At 41.2% G+C, this 22,706-nt stretch overlaps 1 protein-coding gene across 1 annotated transcript; it reads right to left on the bottom strand.

Moving 5' to 3' along the window:
• Positions 1 to 1,508: 1,508 nt before the first annotated feature.
• On the bottom strand, positions 1,509 to 21,298 carry fshr (follicle stimulating hormone receptor). Its single transcript, XM_033611329.2, has 14 exons — positions 20,883 to 21,298; positions 18,089 to 18,160; positions 16,241 to 16,315; positions 15,918 to 15,992; positions 15,744 to 15,818; positions 13,243 to 13,317; positions 12,771 to 12,851; positions 11,040 to 11,108; positions 10,853 to 10,927; positions 7,823 to 8,008; positions 6,135 to 6,349; positions 5,738 to 5,919; positions 5,454 to 5,645; positions 1,509 to 3,409 (listed from the first exon to the last, which is right to left on the bottom strand). The coding sequence occupies exons 1-14, from the start codon at positions 21,077 to 21,079 to the stop codon at positions 2,873 to 2,875; spliced, it is 2,106 nt and encodes a 701-aa protein (XP_033467220.1). The 5' UTR covers positions 21,080 to 21,298; the 3' UTR covers positions 1,509 to 2,872.
• Positions 21,299 to 22,706: the final 1,408 nt, after the last annotated feature.

Genomic DNA, 22,706 nt, shown 5'->3' with positions numbered 1-22,706 from the left:
TTTAGGTACCTAAAGAAAAGACGGGCAACTGAAGCCGTTACATCGCTCCCTTCAAACCAGATTCCATTGATAAAAAGAGTAATTTAACCCTGCTGAATAGGGAGCTGCTGATCTACCTCTGCCTCGATTAGATAGTTAATTAGTCTCATTTTGTGACTTTGACACTTAAAGGTTAGTGCCGATTCACCAAAGTCACACAATAACACAAACAAACCGAGGCAGCAGTAGACCATAGCTAGACCGCGTTCAGCAAGCTAAAATTGCTGTTTTAGTCAATGGAGTCTGGTGGCTTTCACAAGAGCATAAACAGGGAATTAAAAGGGCTGTCTGCAGCAAGGTAAAGTGGTGAAAATATTCTCAATATGGCGTACACTTAAACTGCGAATGACTTTTTTAAGTGGCTAAAATGTTTTGCTGCTGCCGACGTCCACAGCAGTGTATTGCTTAGCTTCTATGGACGTACTGCTGACCACCATCTACTGTAGGTAACACACTGACTGTGGATGAGCATGTCATACATCCCCACTACAGAAGATCCAAACTATCTCTTTAATCTTAAGGCCTCAATGTGTCACATTATTTCACAGTGCTCTGTCTGGAGAGTTCAAAGATTGCCAGCACTGCATGTGCTTTACTGTCTACAAGAGGAGAGGGGAGTTTTTCAGAGCTGCAAAAGCAACATCCTACTGAGACTGTATCAGCCTTTCTCAGACAAAATTATTCTGCTGCAGACCGCAACAGTGATGTAATCTTGTATGCAGTTTTTTTCCTCATGATAGTGATGGTTTGATGTCTCTGTTTTGTTTTTATAAGGACATGTTGTGAGAGAATAGTGCGTTTTATTGCTCTGTTAAAAACAAACTGATTTATGCTTCTGTGTCTACATTAATTTTACCTCACGCTGAACTGCTATGAAGGTTTGCTTTGCTGTCGCTATCAATTGTGTCTTTGCAGAGCCTGCTGAGACTTTAAATGTGTTGTTGCTCACAGCTGAATAGACCACAGCAGAGCAGAGAGCACAATAAATCCTGCACCGGTAGCATCACCTGGTGGTTAAAGAGCATTAATGCACCCACACGTTCGATGTTGGCATGTAGGAGGCAGTGTATCCATATCAATGAGATGGACTCAGATTCCTTCTTGCAGCTGCAGCCTTGAAACCCCGGGTTGCTTGCTTATGAGTGTGTGTGCTTTATCTAGCTGCCATATCCATCCTCCTGTAATGAGCAGAGAGAGCAGCTGTGTAGCTTCCACTCCCACAACCCACCCTGGCACACAGAGCAGAGGTTGGTGGGGTCACTTTGTCCTTGAAAGCTTTGGGTGCTCTGAAGGACAGCATTGCTAGATAAAGACGGCTTCGTTTAATGTGTGTGTGTGTGTGTGTGTGTGTGTGTGTGTGTGTATGTGTGTGTGTGTGTGTGTGTGTTTTTCCTTTTGTTACTCCTCCTCATACACTCACATTCACCGTACAAAATCTACTCAGGCAGTGAGGATATAATAAACACATTTATAAATGACATGGAAAAGCATTACAGAGATATATATTGTACAAAACACACAGATGTATATATAAAAAAAGTGAAACTTAATGATACTTTCATTTACAAACGATAATTGCATTACAAAGATAATTACACAGCCTTCATTTTAAGAGAAACTGAGGGGTAGGAGGGATGTGGAGGCATGGAGAGCTACAGCAGACAGAGTGTATGAGGAGATTATTAATCAGCAGGTCCCTGCGGTGTGCTCCTTAATGAATATCATTCAATCATAACGTTGAATGCTAAATGAATGTTGATTTCTTGATGTGCATATATGCCAATATCCCGAGCGTCAAACCTTTGTTAAACTGTTTCAAAGTACCTCTGTTCATTTCATTATCTAGAGACACCAGATGGGTGGCATTTGCTTCACAGGACCATGCATGGAAGTGAAATCAGTCTACCTCTACTCCCTCTACTCCTACTTGTGATCTAAATTGTTACGGTGCAGTAAACTCCACCCATGTGGCGTTCCAATCAAGTTAAAACAAACGCGAGGAATTATCTAGGACAGCTGTTTGACCTAGATTTAGCCAAAGTATCTGCAGTTGTTCTGTAGCTATCTTTACTTGGATTTCTGTGCACACTGTAAGTACAGTAGAGTTTAGCCATGGGTCACATGGTTTAAAAAGGACACTTGTGCTGTGTGTTGCTGCAGGTCAAAGGTCAGGCCTGAAGCAATCCATGATACTGGCAACATATCGGAGAAACATTAAACATTAAGTACATTAAGTACATGCCTCTGGTCTGTTGCAGGTCACATTTTTGGCCTTCAGCGTGGCTCAAAAACTGATATCCATAGCAATTTTTGGTCCATACCTGATATGTAATGATCCACTAAAATGAGGCATGTTATAAGATGATACCACGTACCGGCTGCCATGGTTATAACCTGAATTTGCACTGTTCGCTGCATGATGTCATACCAAACAGATCTTGCAGATTTTGTTGACTACTCTTCTTATTTTGCTGTGTATGGTGAGGTCAGGACTTTATAAAAAGGTAGCGACCAGGTGCCAGACCACAAGTGGCACACTTTCAGGACAAAGCTACGAAAATTGCAGATACAGTGTTGAAAAAAACCCTGCGAATATAGCAAACGAGCGAATCTGGGGTTGGTAACCGACAATTCCTGTATGGTATACTTTACACAAAGTTGAATCTCTCGTAACTTTAAGAGGCATTTGTACGTTCTGTCAACATCTCCAGGAGACCTAAGGGGAATTTTCTTTATTTGCCTGGGAGAAATTGGACTTCTGTGTGGAGAGAAAGACGATCCTCCTGTTGAGAAAACAAGCAAAAGGTCTGTACCTGTGTTTTCTGAATGAGAGTCAGCAGTCTTGTTTCCCATCTTGACTTGATGTATTGGTCACAGGGTACAGCATCACATGGCTGCTCTTTGGAGAGGTCCATGCCGGCTGCTGACAGGAGGAAGTCTCCGTCCGGTAAATCTGCGCCCGGGTTTTAAACAGGCCAAACCGAGCCGTGAGGAAAAAGAAATCCCGCCTGAAGGCGCGGGTGAAGAAGGCGTACAGGAAGGGGTTGGCGCACGAGTTGATCGGGTAGAAGAGGACCAACAGGAGTTTGGCATCTGAGACGGTGATGAGAGGGAGCTTGAGGGCGGCTGACACGGCAAAGAAGGAGATGGGAGCCATGCAGACAAAGTCGGTGAAGATGAGGACGGCCATGCGCTGAGCCACGCGGGTGTCAGCGTGCGGTGGCGCAGACGAGGGGTTGCGGACGGCCAGGTAGATGCTGAGGTAACAGCCGCACACACAGACGAAGGCCAGGATGTTGAGGAGGAGAAGAGACACCACATAGACCTGAGACACGACAGACTCCACGTCCATGGGCAGACAGATACTCACCTACACCACCAACAAATACAGAAACATAAACACACACATTCAGGGATCACACAGTGTACGACGGCCTTGAATGTATTTAAACCAGTTAAATCAGTAAGCTACACAAACAGATGCTTACGCTGTCTGTAAATAGCTTTATTTATATGTACAAATACAGTAAAAATACTTGAGTTTTGTGTCTGTATGTTGTCGGACATGTCCTCAACATCTGGAATAATCATTTCAATTTTTATTTCCAGCAACCTAAAAATCAAAAAATAAAGACATTTCCCTCACAAGATAGTGGTTATTTACTTTTTAATTTAATTTTCACTTCTGCTGAATAAAATTCAATTAATCGTATTTGCATAACGTTGTATATATTACCTTCCAACACATCCTTCCGATAACTTTGCTAAGTCTGTTGCTAGCTCCCCGTCAGCTCGATCTGGGCTGTCTGAAGGTATTATTCAATGTAACACATATTAATGTCAGTGTAAGGATGCACTACAGTTGCAGCGTTAGCTAAAGTGACCATGGAGACTAAAGTAAATGTTAAATATCTTTGTGTATCAGGCTGTTGGTCAGACAAAGTAAAACATATGATGACATCACTTTAGGCTCTTGAAAGTAGTTATGATGATTTTATTTTCTTCTGGTGTTTTATGGACTCAACAATTATTCAAGAAAATAATTGGCAGATTGATCACTAATGAAAATAACAAATCTATATCCACTGAAAGTCGTCTCAGACATACAAAACAGTACACGTGTTGTCTTGCTATTATTCTGACTAATCTTCTTTTGGCTGTTCCCTTTAGGGGTCACCACAGCGAATCATCTGCCTCCATCTAACCCTATCCTCTGCATCCTCTTCTCTCACACCAACTGACTTCATGTCCTCTTTCACTTCATCCACAAATCTCCTCTTTGGTCTTCCTCTCGGCCTCTTGCCTGGCAGTTCCCACCTCAGCATCCTTCTACCGATACATTCTCTATCCCTCCTCTGAACATGTCCAAATGTAAAGATGGACGACAACTCTCCACTTCCCCCCATATGGAGCTACAACAGTGACAGTAAGTTTTGTCACAAATAAAATGTGGCATTGAAAAAGGAAACACTGGCTGAAAAAAAAACAACTGAAAAATAAAACAGGCATTAAAAATGATCTTAATTTGATTTTTTTTTGCCTTCTGATGTTTTTTTTTGATGACAATCTTCTCACTTTTTCTTAATGTCAATCTTTTTTTCAGTTCCAGTTGAAATGTAAATGTAATCATGCTGTCCATGCCCCTTCCCTCAAACTCCTCCGCTCCACACCAAAACAGTGACAGAAAGTTAAAACTGAGAAAAGAAGAAAACTAACTTTGTAATAAAAAAAATACACTGAAAAGGAGTGTCATGATGAAAGAAAAACAAAAGACTGTCATTGAAAATCGCTCAAAAAAATAAATAAGGAAAACATTTTTTCAATGGAAAAAAAAAGTTTCCTTTTACAATGCCAAATTTTATTTTTGATGCCAAAACGTACGTCACTGTTCTAGCTCCATATTCCCACTGTACCAAAGGCTAGCCAAAATATCCTGGATACGGCCGCTGCCTTCTTGCACTGGTGACATCATTTGGAGCCAAAATGTGTGCAGTAGCAACCTCCCCTTTTATTGCATCAAACAACTAATTAAAGCCAAATCAGATGACACTTGAACATGCAGCGGTGATAAGTATCACCTAAAATGGCAGAAACCAACTTAGGGAAAAATATTTGATGTGGACTTCGATTTTTTAGTTTGGCCCATTTGTGACCTGTACTGTAGCCAGCCACCAGGGGGCCATCAAGATGTTTTGGCTTCACTTTTAAGAAGCTGTCATGTTGTCCATCTAATAATACAGCCTGTGAATGATGTATAATTTGATATATATGGCATCTAAGTCAGTTTGTAGAATATGAGTTCATGCGCCATTTTGCATCCCTAGTTACATGAAGCAAATTCTAAAAGGAACAAACAGTGAATTGCTGTCACCAGGAATTAAATGGAGAGGCTGTGGTCTGTACGAAGCACTCACTTTGCCGTAGCTGCTGATCCCGACTGTAGGCAGCAAAGCGGTGAGGGATGAGAAGATCCAGCCTGCTGTCATGACAATGCACGCGTGTCTCAGGCGAAGTTTGCGGTCGAGCCGCAGAGCAATTGTGATGGTGTGCCAGCGCTCCAGTGTGATCGCTGTTAATGTGAACACCGACAGCTCACTGGCAAACACCTGCAGTTGAAACAAACACGGACACTTATAAGTGCTGTCATTTATTTAGTGCTATCATGCGTATGCAGAGGACTCCGTGCCTGCCTACACACCGTGAAGAAGCCCGCAGCACTGCAGCCCAGGCCCATCTGCCAGTCTATGGCGTGGTTGTGGTACTGGCCACGAGTGAACATGTCCACAGTTGCTATGACTACCAGGTAGATGCCCATGCAGAGGTCAGAAAAGGCCAAGTGGCACATCAGGAAACGAGGAACAGTCAGTTTGGAGCGGCTGCCTGACAACAAAACAAAAATACAAAACCAAATTTTGGTACTGAAAAGTAAAAGTAAACTGCATTTGCAAATCAAGGAACTGTAAGAAGGAGGGGAATTAGGACAGAATGTAGAATGAAAGAAAGAACACAAGGAAGGAAAGCAGCAAGTAAAAAGAGGGAAAGAACAAAGGAAACAAGGAAGGAAGGGAGTTAGTAATGATTTTCCCATTTCATACCGAACAACACCAGAAGTACCGCTGTGTTACCCAGCAGCGCGAGGACAGAGATGATCCAGATGAGGACCCGTAGGGGGACAGCGGACATGATGTCCTCACAGGGGTTAAAGGCGTCTGGGATTGGGCTGCAGGTGATGGAGGTGAAGTTGAAGCAGTGGGCCCTCTGGAAGTAGGGGTCAGCCTCGGGGTGGGAGCAGAAAGGGTGCCATCTGGATCTGGCACACAACAATATAAAAAAAGTGCATGTTAACAAAATCACAGTTATTCGCTATTTTTTCACTAACACAGCATTCACTTTCATGACATATTTTTCTGTGAGTTCATGACAACAAAACCTGGTCTAAACCGACAATGGAAACACAAATCGGCGCATCATGACTTTACTCGCCACGGGCAAGAGCGCCATTGAAATAAAGGGTAATAGTCTGTGTGAAATAATAAATATAACCACCAGGACATCACCCCTTGATTTGTAGACTCCCATTTTGAACAAGTAGCAACCTCTGAGGCTGAAAAATGAAGCCAGTTCACAAGTGCCAAAGGCTGCAGTTCCTCAAATGGCCACTTGAGGCTGGCTCCAAAAGCAAGTAAATCCCCATAGACCCCCCCATGTTAAAATGCCCAACTTTACAGCAGATAAAACATGTTTACAGCTTGGTATGAAAAACAGTTTTGGTCACTATAGCTAATTTCCACATTCATGACTGTACAGAAGGTGAATTTTTACATAACTCAATCATTTACATTTTATTAAGGCTTAAAGTTAGGCATATTTTTGAAGCCACAAGTTCAGCATTTTGGCCCTCACCATCTTGGATTTTTTGAGCCAGAAGTAACCATAATTGGATGAGAGGGTAGAGCTACCTCTAACACTAGCTGCTACACTTAAAAAACACTGAAATAGCAACAACTAGCTTACAACTACGCCTTTACTCTGTGAATCTGGGGTTACACCATTGGTTAAATTACCTAGCCAACACCCTTAATCATGCATAACTTTAAGTCTTAATAAAAACCATTTGTTGTACTGGGCTGTAAACATGTTTATTTCTGCTGTAAAGTTGGACATTTTTGATGTGGGACTCTACGGGGATTGACTCTCTGTTGGAGCCAGCCTCTAGTGACCATTGGAGGAACAGCAACTCACGTTTGACCATTTTTCAGCATAACACATTTAGAGTTTGGCTTCTAGGCCTCATCACTCCCTGCAGATACGTTGACATGAGCTATTAGGGAGTGACGATACTGCGATACTGATGCAGGGCAGCAGTGGCACTGACAAGGCAGAGGGAGAGACACGTATATGAATCAATGCAGCTTGAGTTGACTGTCTGAACTAGCACATAGCCGTCACTCTATTTATTGGCACTTCCCCGCTGGCTTCATTTTTCAGCTGCGGAGGTTGCTGCTTGGATTGAACAAACAAGCTATAATGTGTCACTAACTGTGTCATATTTGCTGATAGATGATTTTTGTTACCTTTGGACAGAGTCGGGCTAATTGCTTCCCTCTGTTTCCAGTCTTTATGCTAAGCTAAGCTAACTGTCTCTTGGCTCTAGCTATGTTTTTAGCGAGCAGACATGAGAGTGGTGTTGATTTTCTCATTTAACTCTCTGCAAGGAAAAAGCACATTTTCTCCAAAGTTTGATCTGTTCCTTTAACCATAAGGCGTTCGGACGCATGCCTACCTGTTCCTGTTGATGTTTTGGAAGGGGCAGCAGTGTGACGGGTACGTCACGTGGGCCTGGCGGAGTTCGGTGAAGAGCTGCAAAGGAGGAAGCTCTTTCAGGTGGAAGGCGGACTGCGCAAACAGCTTCTGGAGTCCACCGAGTATGGAGTCCGGCAGGGAGCTGAGGGCTGTTTCGGAGATGTCCCTGCACAAACAAATACAAACAAGTAGGTGTCAAACAGAGGAGTAATTTCAGGACCCATGTCATGTTTAAAAGATGTCTTCTCTGTTTTCTATATGTACAAGACATTTGATCTGTGAAGAGTTCAAAAAAGCTTTTATTTGTTTTTCTCAGGAAAAAAAAACTGTTTGTATTTAGAATAAAACACAGCAACTCAAATTTCCTGAGCAGGAAATTCAAGGTAAGAGCCACTGTTTGATTGCCAACTGATTGCTGGAATGTGAAGTCAAAAACACGACAGCAATGACAGCCCAAAACAAAAACAAATACAGTCTCTTTCTGATTGCTGCTTCAATACAAATGGGTGTCTCTTTGATTGGGGAATAAACAGATAAAAAAAATATCTCTCTCCACCTCTCTTCACCTGCTCTCGGTTTATTTTTACCTTAAAGCTGGCATGTTTCCACAAATCCCCCCCAATCCCTACCAATGCCACAGTGTTTCTTGTTTCCTCCTGGTTTAATAAGTGATGATGAGGGTGAATCATGTAGGTAAGAGTTACTGTTGGATGTCAGGCTTTTTAAAATGTATGGACATTTTTGGACAGTTTTTTAAATTGGTACCGTACTGAAAGAGAGCACTGTGGAAACAGCAGAAACAAAAACAGGCTGCATTGTAATCTCTATGGGCAACTGTGCACTGTCAATTTATTTTATTTATTTATTCTGGTCTTTTTGTTAGTTAACCAAGTCTCGCTCAAGGAGAAGTCTTGCTCTGAAATCTTGCAGACTTTCCCAAATTGTTCACGTTTGCCTACGAAAAATAATGCACACAAAGGCGTACATATCCCACATAATCATGAGCCAGTAATTCGTGCATAACCCATGTATTTTGGAAGGTTGCGATCAGGGGCCTGTATCACGAAGCGAGATCAACCTTTCCTGAGTTACCCAGACCTGTCCTGGGTTGACTAACCCTAACAATGGCAATCAGGATAATCGGTATCACGACGCTGGATATCAACTCGGTAACTCAACCCAGGATTGCTTTATCAAGAACCGTGAACGTGCACGCAGCGGACCAATCACAATCATGAGAGAAGCGCAGTGTCACTGAGTGTCCTCACAGAGCACCGTATGTGAGGAAAAAAAAGTATTTCTTGTGAGGATCAGAGTTTAATTCTACTAAAATATGAAGAGGAGAAAAGCAACATTACAGAAAATGCCAACACCGTGGCAGCTGCAGGAGGAGGAAACATACATAGTAGTTTATTCGCACATAATGTTAAAAACAGACAGTATAAAATTTACAAGATTAAAAAAAAAGAAAAGTGCCGGAGAGGTTAGAAGCCACTAAAAGTTTATCAAAGAAATTCCCCTGTCAAAACATGAATGAAATCACATAATAGAGAAGAAAAAAAAACAAGTAAGGAAAGAAGAAATAGAGGAGGAGAGAGGGAAAAATCAAGACAAAACAAAGTAGCAAATAAAATGATGTGTAGGTTAAATTACTCATCACTGGTTCAAGTAGCTACAGTACCTGTACCTGTACATCTGACACTGGTCACACCCTTGAATCCCATGAAATCAATGCTGCGCAGATGAATTGCGTGTATTACAATTATCGTCTAACATCATTGCGTCTGATAAATTGGTCTTCTTTGTCATAACGTTATGTATGCTACAATAAAGCTTAAAGCTGACGCCACAATTAAATCATATCAACACCAACACCAAATTGATAGTCTGAATAAAATCATCCTGATATTGAGCTGTGTTAGAAATTAACAGCTGCGCAAAAATATACCTAGTCTCCCTCTTTAAAAAAACAAAAAGGAAAATCCCTCAGACACCATGAGGTGTAGACATATAGGCTACTTTCCACATTTCCAGCAGCAAAGCTGTCAATTAGGCCCATTTTCTTTAACAGGGATCATTTCCTCCAACAAAACAAAATGTTGGCACTAATTAATGGTGCTATTAAGTGTCCGCAAATGATCAGTTTCTTTCTTATGAAGGGGTGGGATGAAATTTCGACTTCTTTCCACTCCTCTTTGAACAATTTTTTCATTGTCTGTTGTTGTTGCTTTCTTTTTTAATGTTCAAAATAAACTTTCAAATCAAAATCAATCAAAATAATTAAACTTCCCGTCATGACTGGGCTGCATTTCTGTCAGCAGAGTCATTTTTTTCCAAACAGCTGATTGGCCAGTGGGTGGTGCTTTTTATAGGATTAGATTCAACCCTGAATTTACCCTGCTCCGGAGTAGGATAGCCGTTCAGAGTAAGTTACCATGGTGATCTACCCAAATAAGAACTGAACCGGCTTTGTGAGACCGAAAACCCAGGGTTAACCCTGAAGGTACCTCGCTAAGACATTAATCCTGCTTCGTGATACAGGCCCCTGGTGACTGACGCACTAAGTAAACAAGGAAGCAGCCCCAAGCGGACCAGTAAGGAGGTAGGGTTACGCCGATGGATAAGGGTGTGCCATGTCGTTCATGATAATACCGGTACAATTTTTAATATCGTATGAAAAATTACATAACGTGATACTTACTTACTTCTAAATAACAATCTGAGCCTGTCGGTGAAAAAAACGAGTGCTTTAATGGACTATAATGACAGTGCACAACTGCCCGCAGGGATTACAATGCAGCCTGTTTCCCTGCTGCGGCTGCAACAGCGGTCTTTTTCAATACTGGACAAAAATAGGGTTGAAAAATACCAATGTTTCCCTGAAACCCCACCGGTGGACATCTTAATCTGTTTAAAGTGGCACTGTTTGTTGTCTACTCTTTGTCATTTGTCCGTTTACGTGTCGTGTATGCACGAATAAATAAAGTTATTTTGAATGAATCATGCTTACAGTACCACCAACTCACTGGAACCCACAAAGGCGTTGGGACTGATGTGAGTAAGCTGTTGGTTGCCTCTTAGGAACCTCAGAGAGAGAGGGAGAAAAAGAGAGACAAATTAAACATGTGAGCTGACTTTTATTTTTTTATTCTTTGGTAAATCTTCTGTTTGTTATCGCGTCTCTGTCTGTGACTCACAATCTGTGCATCTTTGTGCCGTTGAAGGCGTCACTTGCCACCTCCTTGATGCCATTTCTGGTGAGCCGTCTGTCATCAGAAAGAGAAGCCAAATTACAGTCATGTGGCTCCGACACAAACAATTCCCAACAATAAAGTTCTCTGAACAATCAAAGCTAATTTTAGTGTGTACAGTTCTTTTGTTCTCAGTGACTAAACCTGCATGAATACACAGAAATCACTAAATAAATTGTATTTATTATGTGAGAGTTCCTTAGAGACCTTGGAAGCTGTTGGCAGACCGCATTTGTTGGATAGTATATATTTAGATTCCTACTGAAGTAAAAGTAGTAATACCACAATTCAAAAATACTCCTTTAAGTAAGCATGTGCAATATTACTTAAAGGAATAGTTTTGACACTTGACACAGATGAGAAGATTAATACCAATCTTATATTAGTTTGTTAAATATGAAGCTAAAGCCAGTAGCTGGTTAGCTTAGCTTAGCATAAAGACTGGAAACAGGAGGAAAAGCTAGCACTTTTTTAAAGTAACAATAATTTTCAAAGTAGAAGTCGTAGTAACTGTAGTTAGTGATGTCTTAGTTTTAATTTGTTCAATAATATACCTTTGCTTTCTTCTTCTTTTTTGTTTGTTTTTTTCAACAACAAAAAAACAAAAACGCCAGGCCACTACTAAGTCCCTTCCTTATAGCATCTTTGCATTTTTACACCGCGCCAAATGACAGTGGCATCATTCTGCTCCAGTAGGTCATTTTAGACAGCATCCCAGCATTGTGGAACCAAAAGAGGTGCGACAGGCGTGACATGCAACACAACAGCGTCGGCCTCTAGTGTGACATATAACATATGTGTCTGCAGCACTTTATAAACAATAATAATGGCAAAACATGGCAATAACAATCATTTACCGTCCCTGTTATATGGTGGCTGATCTTGTCCGCTGCTCAAAGCGTAAGGAGCTCCTGGACCTCATTGTTTCCCCAATTTGTGGACATTTTCATCCACTGTTCCACTTCTTTGAGTTAGCTGCTAACTGCTGTGAGCTACTTTACACATAACACGTTGTCAAACTGTCACACCTATGCCACCCATGATTCCATCCTGCTCAGCATCCCTTTAATATAGACCTCATTTTTGTGCCGTTAATACCTCCAATACCAGCTCAAAGGTGAGATGTACACCCTTTCCACGACTGTACCTTTTATACAGAACGGCCAGGGGCATAAATGAGTGAAATTTCCACCTTGAAGAGGCAGTGTCAAAGGGGTTAGTGTAAAAGGGCCGATAGCCTCTTCTGGCCTGTATGCCTGAAATAATTTCGTCTGATTTCGCAGGGCATCAGACCAGGGACAGGCATTTAAAATAACTTTAAGGCAATAGCCGGTTTTCTCGCTAATGGTCTTGTTTGCTTATGTGGGTCGTACAGAGGCATTAGTTTTAATTTGAGACGGTTTCATAGCCAGTTAAATACTTCTTATAGCTGTTTTAATGACTAAAGAAACATTTATGAGCAAAGTTAAGTTAAAATACACTCAAGCAAAGAGGCAATAGGCAGCGGTAAGAGTGTTGAAAATGCAGGAAAAAGGAGACAAGTAGGAGGAGACAAGTCTCAGTAAAGAGGGCAGAGAGCATTTCAGGGAATATTCGTCATTGCGAATGTAATGCCCACTCAGAGCCATGTGAGGGTGGTGCACAATGTTGCTAAAAAAAAAGTGATGAATCCCTTACATCTCGTCGATAGTTTGAGTGCAAAGGCCTCTGAAGGCATTGGCGGGGACTCTCTTTATGTGGCTGTTCTCCTGCAGGTCTCTAAGCAGCATGCAGATCAAAAGCACATGATTAACAGCAAATACTGACAAGAAAAACAGCATATTTAAGGTGATATGAGGTGCAAAACATCAGGAATACATGCCACAGTCCCCTTTAAATCCCTCTCCTTTTTGAGGCTGATAGATGTCAGATGGGAGTTGGATTTTTAAAGGCCGGAGACAAGGGACAGATGGTTTGTATTCCTGATTTTCTGTTCTGTAAGGACTACACAGTGCGTAGGTTTTAACTGCAGTGTTATATGTTTAATGGTGTGATATCTTCTGGGCATTTTTAATGTTGCGTGCATGCAGTAGCCTATATGTTGAAGTGCACGTGGGAATAATGGTGCGTGGGCGGTTTTAGTTCATTTATATATTGTGTGGAGACCTACAAAAGAAAGCTGTGGGCCGAAGAGTTGATCTTGGAGAAGTTTGGGAACGTTGTCAGTCCTGTGTTGGAGATGGTCCTGTGATGTGCAGATTAATCACCAAATGTTACTACATTCACACCGCAACTCTCACTCTGAACAACAATGAGTCATGGTGATAAAATCAGACAATGTTGCATTCATTGTATTAACCGAGATAAAAATTAGCAAGTGAAGAGATTCCAAGACAATTCGGAGAGAAGCTCGGGTGGCAGGGAGATAAATCAGACATTTTGTGTTCCAAATAACTGTCCTTTCTATTTTTTGGCAACAACACATAACAAGTTCAACATGCAGTGTCTCTGAAACATTTGACAGTCTGTAAAACACTGAATATTCAGAATTGGGTTTTGAATTTGTGAAGAATAAACTTGATTCTTCAAAAACACGACAGAGAATCTACAGCCACAGTAGCAGCTCTGTGAGGTTGTGTTTGTGGTGCTTTGGTTTGAGCTAAATGTAAATGTTAACATGTTAACACCCTCACAATGATTATGTGAATATATGCAGGTGTTTAGCAGGTTGAATATCTAGAATGTTCAGCATCTTGGTTTAGCATAGTAGCAGGGCCGTCCCTTGATTTTTGGCGGCCCCCTCATTGTAATGTGTTGACCCAACCTGTGTAAGGGTTGTCAATGGATAACCATTAATCATTTAGCCGCAGAGTATATTTTTGTGACCGCTTGTGCATGTCGGTCCATAGATTAATTCTGCTACTCTTCAGTTTACTGCACATCAACTAGATCTGGTGGGAGACAGACAGCCAGCTAGCTGTGTTAACATGTGCTCACCCTCTGGTCTGCACTACACCAGTCAGGTCAAGTGGGAGCTAGCTACCTGCTCATTTGGTGGTTACCACTTCATGCCATCCTGACCCAACAGCATCGGGTGTGGAAACATCGGGTCCACCCCCGAGTCTCCCCCCAATTGTCTCGGTGAGCAATTGGCTAAATTTTGAGGCGCAAACTCCCTTTACCATCACTGTTAGCTTGGTTAGCACCTTTAGCAGAATCAACTAGCTAGTGGTGCTAACATAGTTAACAATGCTGAAAGGGTTTTGCAGCTCAAAATGAAGCTGCTTACTCACCAGGGTCACGGGGGCGTAGGGGTTGAGCCGGAGGGTGGCCACCATGTTTCCGTGACAATGTCATCCCGCCACTGGGACAGTGTTACAATGCAATGCTACTAGCTGACTTAGCTCCCACCCAGCTGAGACCAGACGGTGGGCAGTGGGCAATTATTTCTGCATGCTAACGCAGCTAGCCATCTGGCTGTCAGCAAAGCCAACAAAAATATATAATAAAAGGCAACACATTTGCATCATAAAACATTAAAATTTCATCACCCCTGAATAGGTATTGCTTTGAAACGCGGTGCTAATGCTAACTGAGACAATGGAGCCACGGAGTAAGTGGAAAGGCCTCTTTGTATTTCACATCACTGCGTTTTTTAAATTTAAAAATTAACAGGTTAGTTACTGGTTCATGGATGTCAGACTATTGACAGCAAACTGACATCCCTAAACTTGTATGAACTTATGTATTGAACCATTACTCTAAGCACACATAATGTACGAATAAGCGGTGTTGGACAGTAATGTGTTATTAGCAACAAGTTAGAGTAATAATATTAATTTCCCCGGTAACCAGTAATACTTGTTTAGTACAATTTTTTGTACAATTTTTTACTTGTTAGAATTACTAATAAATTTTCAGTAATACTACTACAGTAACCCCAATAATTAAGGGGTACTGTATGTGCTAGCTACCTGTTGGCCTTGTTTGTTTGGTGTGTGTAGGCCTTTAGCATGCTAACATAAGAACCAGCTAGCTAGCTAGCTAGTTGCTGAATCTAAATATATAGCTTTGGAAAGCAGGATTTTGGATATCAAACCATATTTGGGTACAACCTCACAGCTGTAACATTTTTTTAATTAAAACTGAGCATCTTTTTAATAGAAAATCGTCTTTGTAGAGTAGTTGTGCTAAGGTACCCCGGTTTTACAGTTCAATAGTTTAATAATAGAATTTTTTTCACCATAAACTGCTCCGTTTATCTGCCCCAGTTCACACAAATTGGGACAAACACAACAGTAGCAAGTTATGATAATATCAGTGAGGGATTTTAGGGATGTGTTGTACTTCATAAACTGTTACTTTAAAACTCTTTTAAAAGATATAAACAATCCAATTTAGTATTTGGTGCATTTGTGACAAATATATTTAACATGGCTGCAATGATGGATAACTCATTTTGTGGAAAAACTTTTTTTCATGAGAAGTGTGACACTTAATTTCTCTTCCAGGGGATCCAAGCTAATTAAAAAATGATGTCTCTGGTTGTGCGGCGGCCCGTCAGAAGTAGGCCTGTCACCCATGACCCAATTTCGGACTCACAATCAGCTTGAAAAACACAAACTTAAGAAGAAAGTACTTCTCCCCGCTGCACTCTCACTGAGTACTCACAGATACCGTAGCCTCACAATGTTTCTGAATGCATCTTGATGGATGTGTCTCAGGTTTTTTGCCTTTGTTATGGTTCTGAAAGGAACACATACAGCCATGTACTCATTAATATAAATTACTGGTCTCACAATTACAAGGTTTCACCACTGCCATTATCGTGCCAGTCATACTTACATCTCGATGAGTTCAGGGAGATCAGAGAAAGCAGAAGCTCCTATACTCTCCAACGCAACATTCTCAGAGATGAAGCTAAGGGAAACACAAATGTGTAAAGTAGAATATGACAAATGTATCAGCTGTTGGGTGTTCATTCACACTTATTCTTTGACATATTTAGTCTCCAACACCCTGCCAAGCATGCTCCTCAGCTGTCTGTTTTGGGCGATCGGCTTTCTCAGAGTTTGCGGCTCTTCTTGTTCCATAACAAAGACTAAACACACAAGCACGTCGGATAAAACAAGTCACGAACGAAGGCTTTTCGCAAACTGTATACTCACATTTCAGTGAGCTGAGGCAGGCCGGCAAAGGCAGACGCGGTGATACTCTCCAGCATGTCGTTCTTGGATATGATGCTGAGGTTGGAGGAAGCGGGGAAGAGAGGGAGAGGGTAGATTAAAGGATATAAAATGGCTGTGCAGTTATTTTTCAACTTTATTGAAGTTTAATTCAAAAGCAATGATGGCATTTATCCAAATAAAATAAATTTTTTACACTCACAATAGTACTTATGAGAGGATCACCACACTCTAAAATAACAATGCTTAGATTAAAGAAAGCCAAAAACATCAAATATAGAGAAAATACACTGAACACTTACACAAGAATTTCAAAATAAGGTTAACTTTTTCAACACTAAACAAAATGGCATCTTAGGGCTTATAACAACGTCAAATAGGGCGCACACTTTCTCATGCAAAAACACATGGTAAATGCCGTTCGCAACTACATTTAAAGTGCACTCAGTAGGCTGCAGATCTCCCTGAGGTAGCTGCCCAAGCTGATCGGGTGGGCTGCACACAGAAGATGATGTTCTCCTGCTAACAGGAGCTGTGTGAAATATAGACACTATGGAATTACGAGGATGAATGTGTTTTTAATAACTAAAACAGCCAGAAATCTTTGATCTATGTTGTTCATAACTGGACTTTTAAAATCAATGTTATTGTAGCACTTGTCATTACTGCTTGCCCTGCTTCTCTCCCTGTATCTGCCTCTCTTTATGCATCATTTTGTCATAAGGATCACTGTACATTTATTATGTTGATCTGTTCTGTTCTGAGTTTTTCCTTATCCGCTGTGAGGGTCCAAGGAGAGAGGGATGTCGTATGCTGTAAAGCCCTCTGAGGGAAACTGTGATTTGCTTTGTAGATAAAATTGAAATTGAACTGAAATTGAAGATAGTGGCGAAGAAAACAAAAATGGGGGTTTATTCATCTCGTATCGTGCCTAACTTTAGTGGATCATAACATATCAGGCATGGAATAATTCCGCAGATGCTCCAGTTTCAACATGAGACAAAACTCTTCTATGAATGTGGCTTGCAACGGACGGTAAGGCTTGTCGTTTTTAGCTGTGCCGATTTCTGGAAAACCTGCCGCTCCTAACAGCCAGGTAAGGGGAGTGAGGAGTCAGCAGTCAATAAACTATGATTCGCCAAAACCACAAGAGGTCACTGAGCATAAAGTCATACAAGTGCAAACAAAATGATGAAGCTAGATAGTTGGCAAGATAGCGAGATTAGCTCCAAATGCACGATCCCCTCCAGGCTTTGGCCCAGCAGAGAAAATGAGACATTTATACATTACACACACACACACACACACACACACACACACAATATAAAAGACAAATTACCTTTTTAGCGCAAATATAACTACATATTTTTGAGCTCTCATTTTCTATTAGTTTTATTATTTATCATTGTTAGTTTAAACTCATGTGGAAATACTCTAAATAGATCATTTCAATACTCCAGCCTTATGTACTTTATGTATATCATGTTTGCTTTTATCGCATAAGCACACACTTCAAGACAAAGACGGAAACTAAAGTTTGTAGCACAAATATAATTCTATATTTTTGATTTCCATTAGTAATTTTAACTCATGTAGATTGTAGACTTTTTTATGCACTGCGTATCAAATTAAGCTGACCATACAACTGTATTATCACTAAATTGCTTTGCTTAAATTTGGAGGAATAACACCAAATGTAGGTGCAGATAAATTTGACGGTGAGGCCCGACCACTTCTGCTCTGTTTGGATGATCCATATCTTGAGTGTTTTGACCTCCTCTGTTCATTACATTCCACATCAAAGCATAAACACGAACAAGAGACACTTACAGTTTCCTGAGGTGCTGCAGGCTGGTGAGAGCGCCCTGGGGAATCACTTTGATCTGAGTCTGCTGAACTTCCCTGTTGACACAGAAACAATCACTCACATCAACGCTCAGTGACACACTGATCACAGGAACGTGATCAGTGATCTGCTACTCTTCAGATCAGAAAGTAATTAGTGGCCATTTTTGCCGCGTGGCGGGGATCATTACTACTTCTTCCAACTTCGTATGTGCATTGAATAATGATAACAGTCAGTGAGGCCAATGATTGGTTACTCACTCATTTTGGGGATTTTCTTTTCACGCAAGGAGCAAGCACTTTTGTGTGCAGAAAGTCTAAAGATCCCAAGCTTATTCTGCATCTGCTCGTCATCTGAAACGACCCTCCTTTGCTGCATACTTGCAAATATCCCCACTGTTCCTGAGCCTTGACCTTCGAGCAAAATAGAACAGATGAGAACACACACATCGCTGCCTGGGAGTTCACAGAGCATCTCTTGGGAACAGACGCTACTTCTGCCACAAAATGCGTCCCCATCTCTGTGTGTGTCGGCTGCATTTACGAGTAAGATTATATACATTTGTACATTGTTCTTGTGTATGTCTAAGCGTGCGGTTGTGCTTCAGACGATCCTAATCTTTCCCCACCGCCACTGTCCCGCTCCCTCCTCCCTGTGGCCTTGAGATTCCTTCAAAACGTCCAAAACAACAGGTCAATGTTTACGCCGTGCCTCAGTGTGTCGCTGAAGCAAAAACACTCAAACCTCCTGTGGTACCTTTTATGAACACGACAATTTGGAGGCTAATCCTGCGTAGCATTTGAAAGGAGAAATACATTAAGGAATAGACCTCTGTGGATGAGCCGGCTCCTGATAAAAACTTCCTGTCCAATGAACAGTGAAGGAACTCTAAGCGGTAGAAGTTAAAGCTAGCTGCAATCTACAATCGTCACCACTAGATGCCACTAAATCCCCCTAAATCTAAAACACTGGACCTTTAAAATGTGTAGCACCATCCTTGAACAGTCTTCAGCACAACTCCAGAAATTTGTGACTAAAAACATTTAAGTCCTGTCGAGGCTGAATTTAATACGGACCTGCGGCCACCCTGATATTCCCCAAACTTTAAGGGACAACAACAAAACATTTTACAAAACAAGCTTCTCACTTTTCTTGTTAGGCTTCAGGGATACACACAATGTGTTTTTTGTGAGAAATGCCAAATGTTAACATATCTTTTGTTTGTGTACATGAAAACTCTACAGGGTGTCTTTAACCTGTGGCCACTCTAGAAAGCTGTGGTTACAGTGGAAGCCAAGCAGACGCGCTTTGCATACATTCCCTTAAGTAAATGAATGTTTAATAAAACCAGCATTTGCAAATTCAGAGGAAAAAAAATCAGCCAAGAGGAGATGAGCAAGGATTAGAGAGGAAAGTCAAAATGATTATGCACGCTCACGGCATGTGATGTTGAATTGTACATACGGCACACTCCCTGAATGTGTAGTGGTGTGAGATGGTGACGGAGAAATACTATTTTGGGATGTATTCTCTGTTATATTGACCCATGTCACTTGTAGCTGAGTGGAGGGACACTTCATCGATTTTACACATGAAAGTGGGTTTACTCATCATGATGAGCACCACTCAGACTGTGAAAACAGCTGTATAATGAATTCTGAGCATTCTAACGTCTGAAAAAGTAACCCTGGATGACATGAGGCTGGGGATGAAAGTACAGATTTATAACTGAAAGCACGCATTACAAAGTGGAGGTGAGGAGTTCAGGAGGGTCCAACAAACTACGCTTCTGAGCTGCATTATGGGAATGGAGTGTTTTAGTAGTTTGACCCACACTTAAGATGAAAAGTCAGGATACTGTGGCCTTTGCTGCTTCAATTTTGTCCCTTCTTTTTTAAATCTGTCTCTTGCAACAACTAATGATTATAGTAATAATAAAAAAACAAGTACACACCTTGATGCCATTGACACTGTCAATGAAAACCATTTCAACAGAAGAATAAGTCATGAAACATCTACATGTGTCAGGCATGGTTTGATCCAATTTCACTGCGTTCGTCCAGGAGTCGGCTTTGACCCCCACAGGTTGGCACAGAACGTCAATATGACGTCAGACGACTCTTACGTTGGACTGATTATAAAGTTTGGTTGGAATGAAAAGGGGGTGGACTATATTTTAAATGTCAAACGACATCAGAATGTCACCTTGTGTGGACATTAACATAATGACGTTTCACACCTCACAACTAGAATAAGTAGAAAACCTGTCATTATTCTACGTCAAGATGACGTTGGCATGAGACGCTGAATTTTGGCATCATCTGTCGTCACCATTCCACATCAAACTGACGTTGGCATTAGACGTCCTGACATTGAATTTTGGTCACCTGATGTCACAACTCAAATTGAACCAAATAACAACATGTAAAAACGTTAGTGGCCAGCTGGGAACCTGTCAATGCTGCATCCCTTATTTTGGAAAAAAAATTGCACTGAAGTCCTTAAAGCACTCTCGTACATGCATGACAAGGTCATGGACCCCGAGTCAGCCTTAGCAGTTTTTGGCGCTGCTCACAGAGATCCAAATCTGTCTCGAGCCCAGGCCCACGATGTTGCTGTCTCAACGCTTTTAGCAAGACGTCTCATTCTTTATACCTGAAAATCAAACTTTCCCAACTGCGCAGCAAGTGAGTGAAATGTAAACACCTACAATACATTGGCTATACATAGATATTTGCATGCATGCACCTGTAGATATGTGAGTATGACTGTACTCACAGGCATTGGGTGTCGCTGGAGATGTTGGAGGGGATCTCTGTGACCCCGAAGCCCAGCTGGTAGCAGAAGTGCAGGGTTCGTTTGGCCAAGCCATTTGTAGCTCCAGGTTTAATGTCCATCTCTGGGCCAGGTGCCGATGCCGCCGCTGTCTTTATCATCACCATCATTAACATGATCAGAATCATTATCATCATCATTGTAGTCCACAGTCCTGATTGTTGTATTTTAGGTTCCCACTTTGGTAATCTCCTTGTTTTCTTCTTCTTTTGTTTCTCCCCCCCTTTGACTTTGTCTTCCACGTGGTGTTTTACATGTACGCAGGCCTTTAACCAGAGCCCACACTCCACATTTGGTATGAATGTTTTTGCCTGTTTGTCCGTCTATCCGCTCCGGGTTCACCACCAGGTCAAAGCGAGAAAAAGTGCGAGGTGCTTTGGTGATGTGACCGTGCAGTGGTGAATAATGGGGGCGTGTTAAAAGCTTCATGGGTGTATGAGGATGTAGGAGGTCTCTGCTGGATGGTGTGTGTGTGTCTGTGTAAAAAGGACCACAGCAGTGCTTTGGCCTTGATAGGACGCTGTGATAAAGACTATTCTTTTTGGGCTTTTACAAATTGCATGCTCTAGTCTGTCCTAAAATGTCTTTCTACTTTGTATTTATTACACTTTGACCTTTAAATCGCTCCATCAAAACACATTGGTGTACTGGATGCAATGCTAATGAAAGTTGCACAAAACTTCCTTTGTTATAGGTATTAATTTCTTTTTAAAAAACACATTTTAAAAACTGTTCTGTATAACAATCCTTCACAATAAGTCTCACCTCATTTGTCACCTACAAAGTTGGCTCTCATTTATTGAGAGCCCTCTGTGTTTGTCATTTATCTGCTGGCTTCACAGCTGTAACGTTACCTAAAAAGACAGCAACAGTCTGAATAGCTTTCTTTTATCAATGATCAATCTATTCCTATTTTTTTATTTATAGAGTCCTTTATTCTGCTGAACTCCTTGGCATATTTTCATATATTCTACTTAATACTCAGCTATTTATGTGTCTACATGTTACTGTATGTTACAGTATGTGTGCAAGGCAAGCTGTTCAAACAAGTTGCAACCATTGGGATTATTGAAGTTGTCTTTATCTGAGAAAGGAGCTAAAAAATTAATTCTCAAATGAAGTTAAAAATCTGAAATAGCAGACAGCGGTGAAGTCACACATTTTAGTTGAGTTTGTATCATTTGATTTAGCAAAAAAATCATTTTTAACTTTGTTTTTTGTGAAGCTCTGTCAAAAACTGACAGGAAATTTAGTAAGCTAATGCTAACAAGGTTAGCTAGCTGCTTAGACGTTTTATATTTAGTTTATTTGACATTGTAGGAGGGACACATTAAATCAGACACATATAAATACAAACTATTAAGGATGACATATTAAAATTGAAGACTTACTGTGTTTCCATTGTGGATCTTTAGTTTCTGTAACAGACCGAGAGGCGTTAGCTAGCTAACGAACTCTACCTACCCTTCGTTTTAAGTCCCGCCCTACTGTGCTGTGATTGGCTTTTACAACTGTGCTGCGATTGGCTAGTTTCTGGGTTGTTTTTTTTTGCAAGTCAGCGACACTAATTAAACACTGGCCACTTTATTAGATACACCTGTTCAACTGCTTGTTAACGCAAATAGCTGGTCAGCCAATCACGTGGCAGCAACTCAATGCATTTAGACATGTAGACATGGTCAAGACGACCCGCTGAAGTTCAAACCGAGCATCAGAATGTGAAAGAAAGGTGATTTAAGTGACTTTAAACGTGGCATGGTTGTTGGT

This window comes from Epinephelus lanceolatus, chromosome 21, assembly GCF_041903045.1.
Source record: "Epinephelus lanceolatus isolate andai-2023 chromosome 21, ASM4190304v1, whole genome shotgun sequence".
NCBI classification, from domain to species: domain Eukaryota; kingdom Metazoa; phylum Chordata; class Actinopteri; order Perciformes; family Serranidae; genus Epinephelus; species Epinephelus lanceolatus.
Note: the sequence above shows the minus strand (reverse complement) of the source record. Positions and strands in the feature narration are given on the sequence as shown.

Excerpts from the sequence above, each read along its gene's own strand:
- fshr (XM_033611329.2), bottom strand. The coding sequence starts at position 21,079 with ATGATGATGATAATGATTCTGATCATGTTAATGATGGTGATGATAAAG. Across the intron at positions 15,819-15,917 it reads CTCCCTGAACTCATCGAGAT|AACCATAACAAAGGCAAAAA; the intron begins GTAAGTATGACT and ends TGTTCCTTTCAG. Across the intron at positions 5,920-6,134 it reads GGTACTTCTGGTGTTGTTCG|GCAGCCGCTCCAAACTGACT; the intron begins GTATGAAATGGG and ends TTTTGTTGTCAG.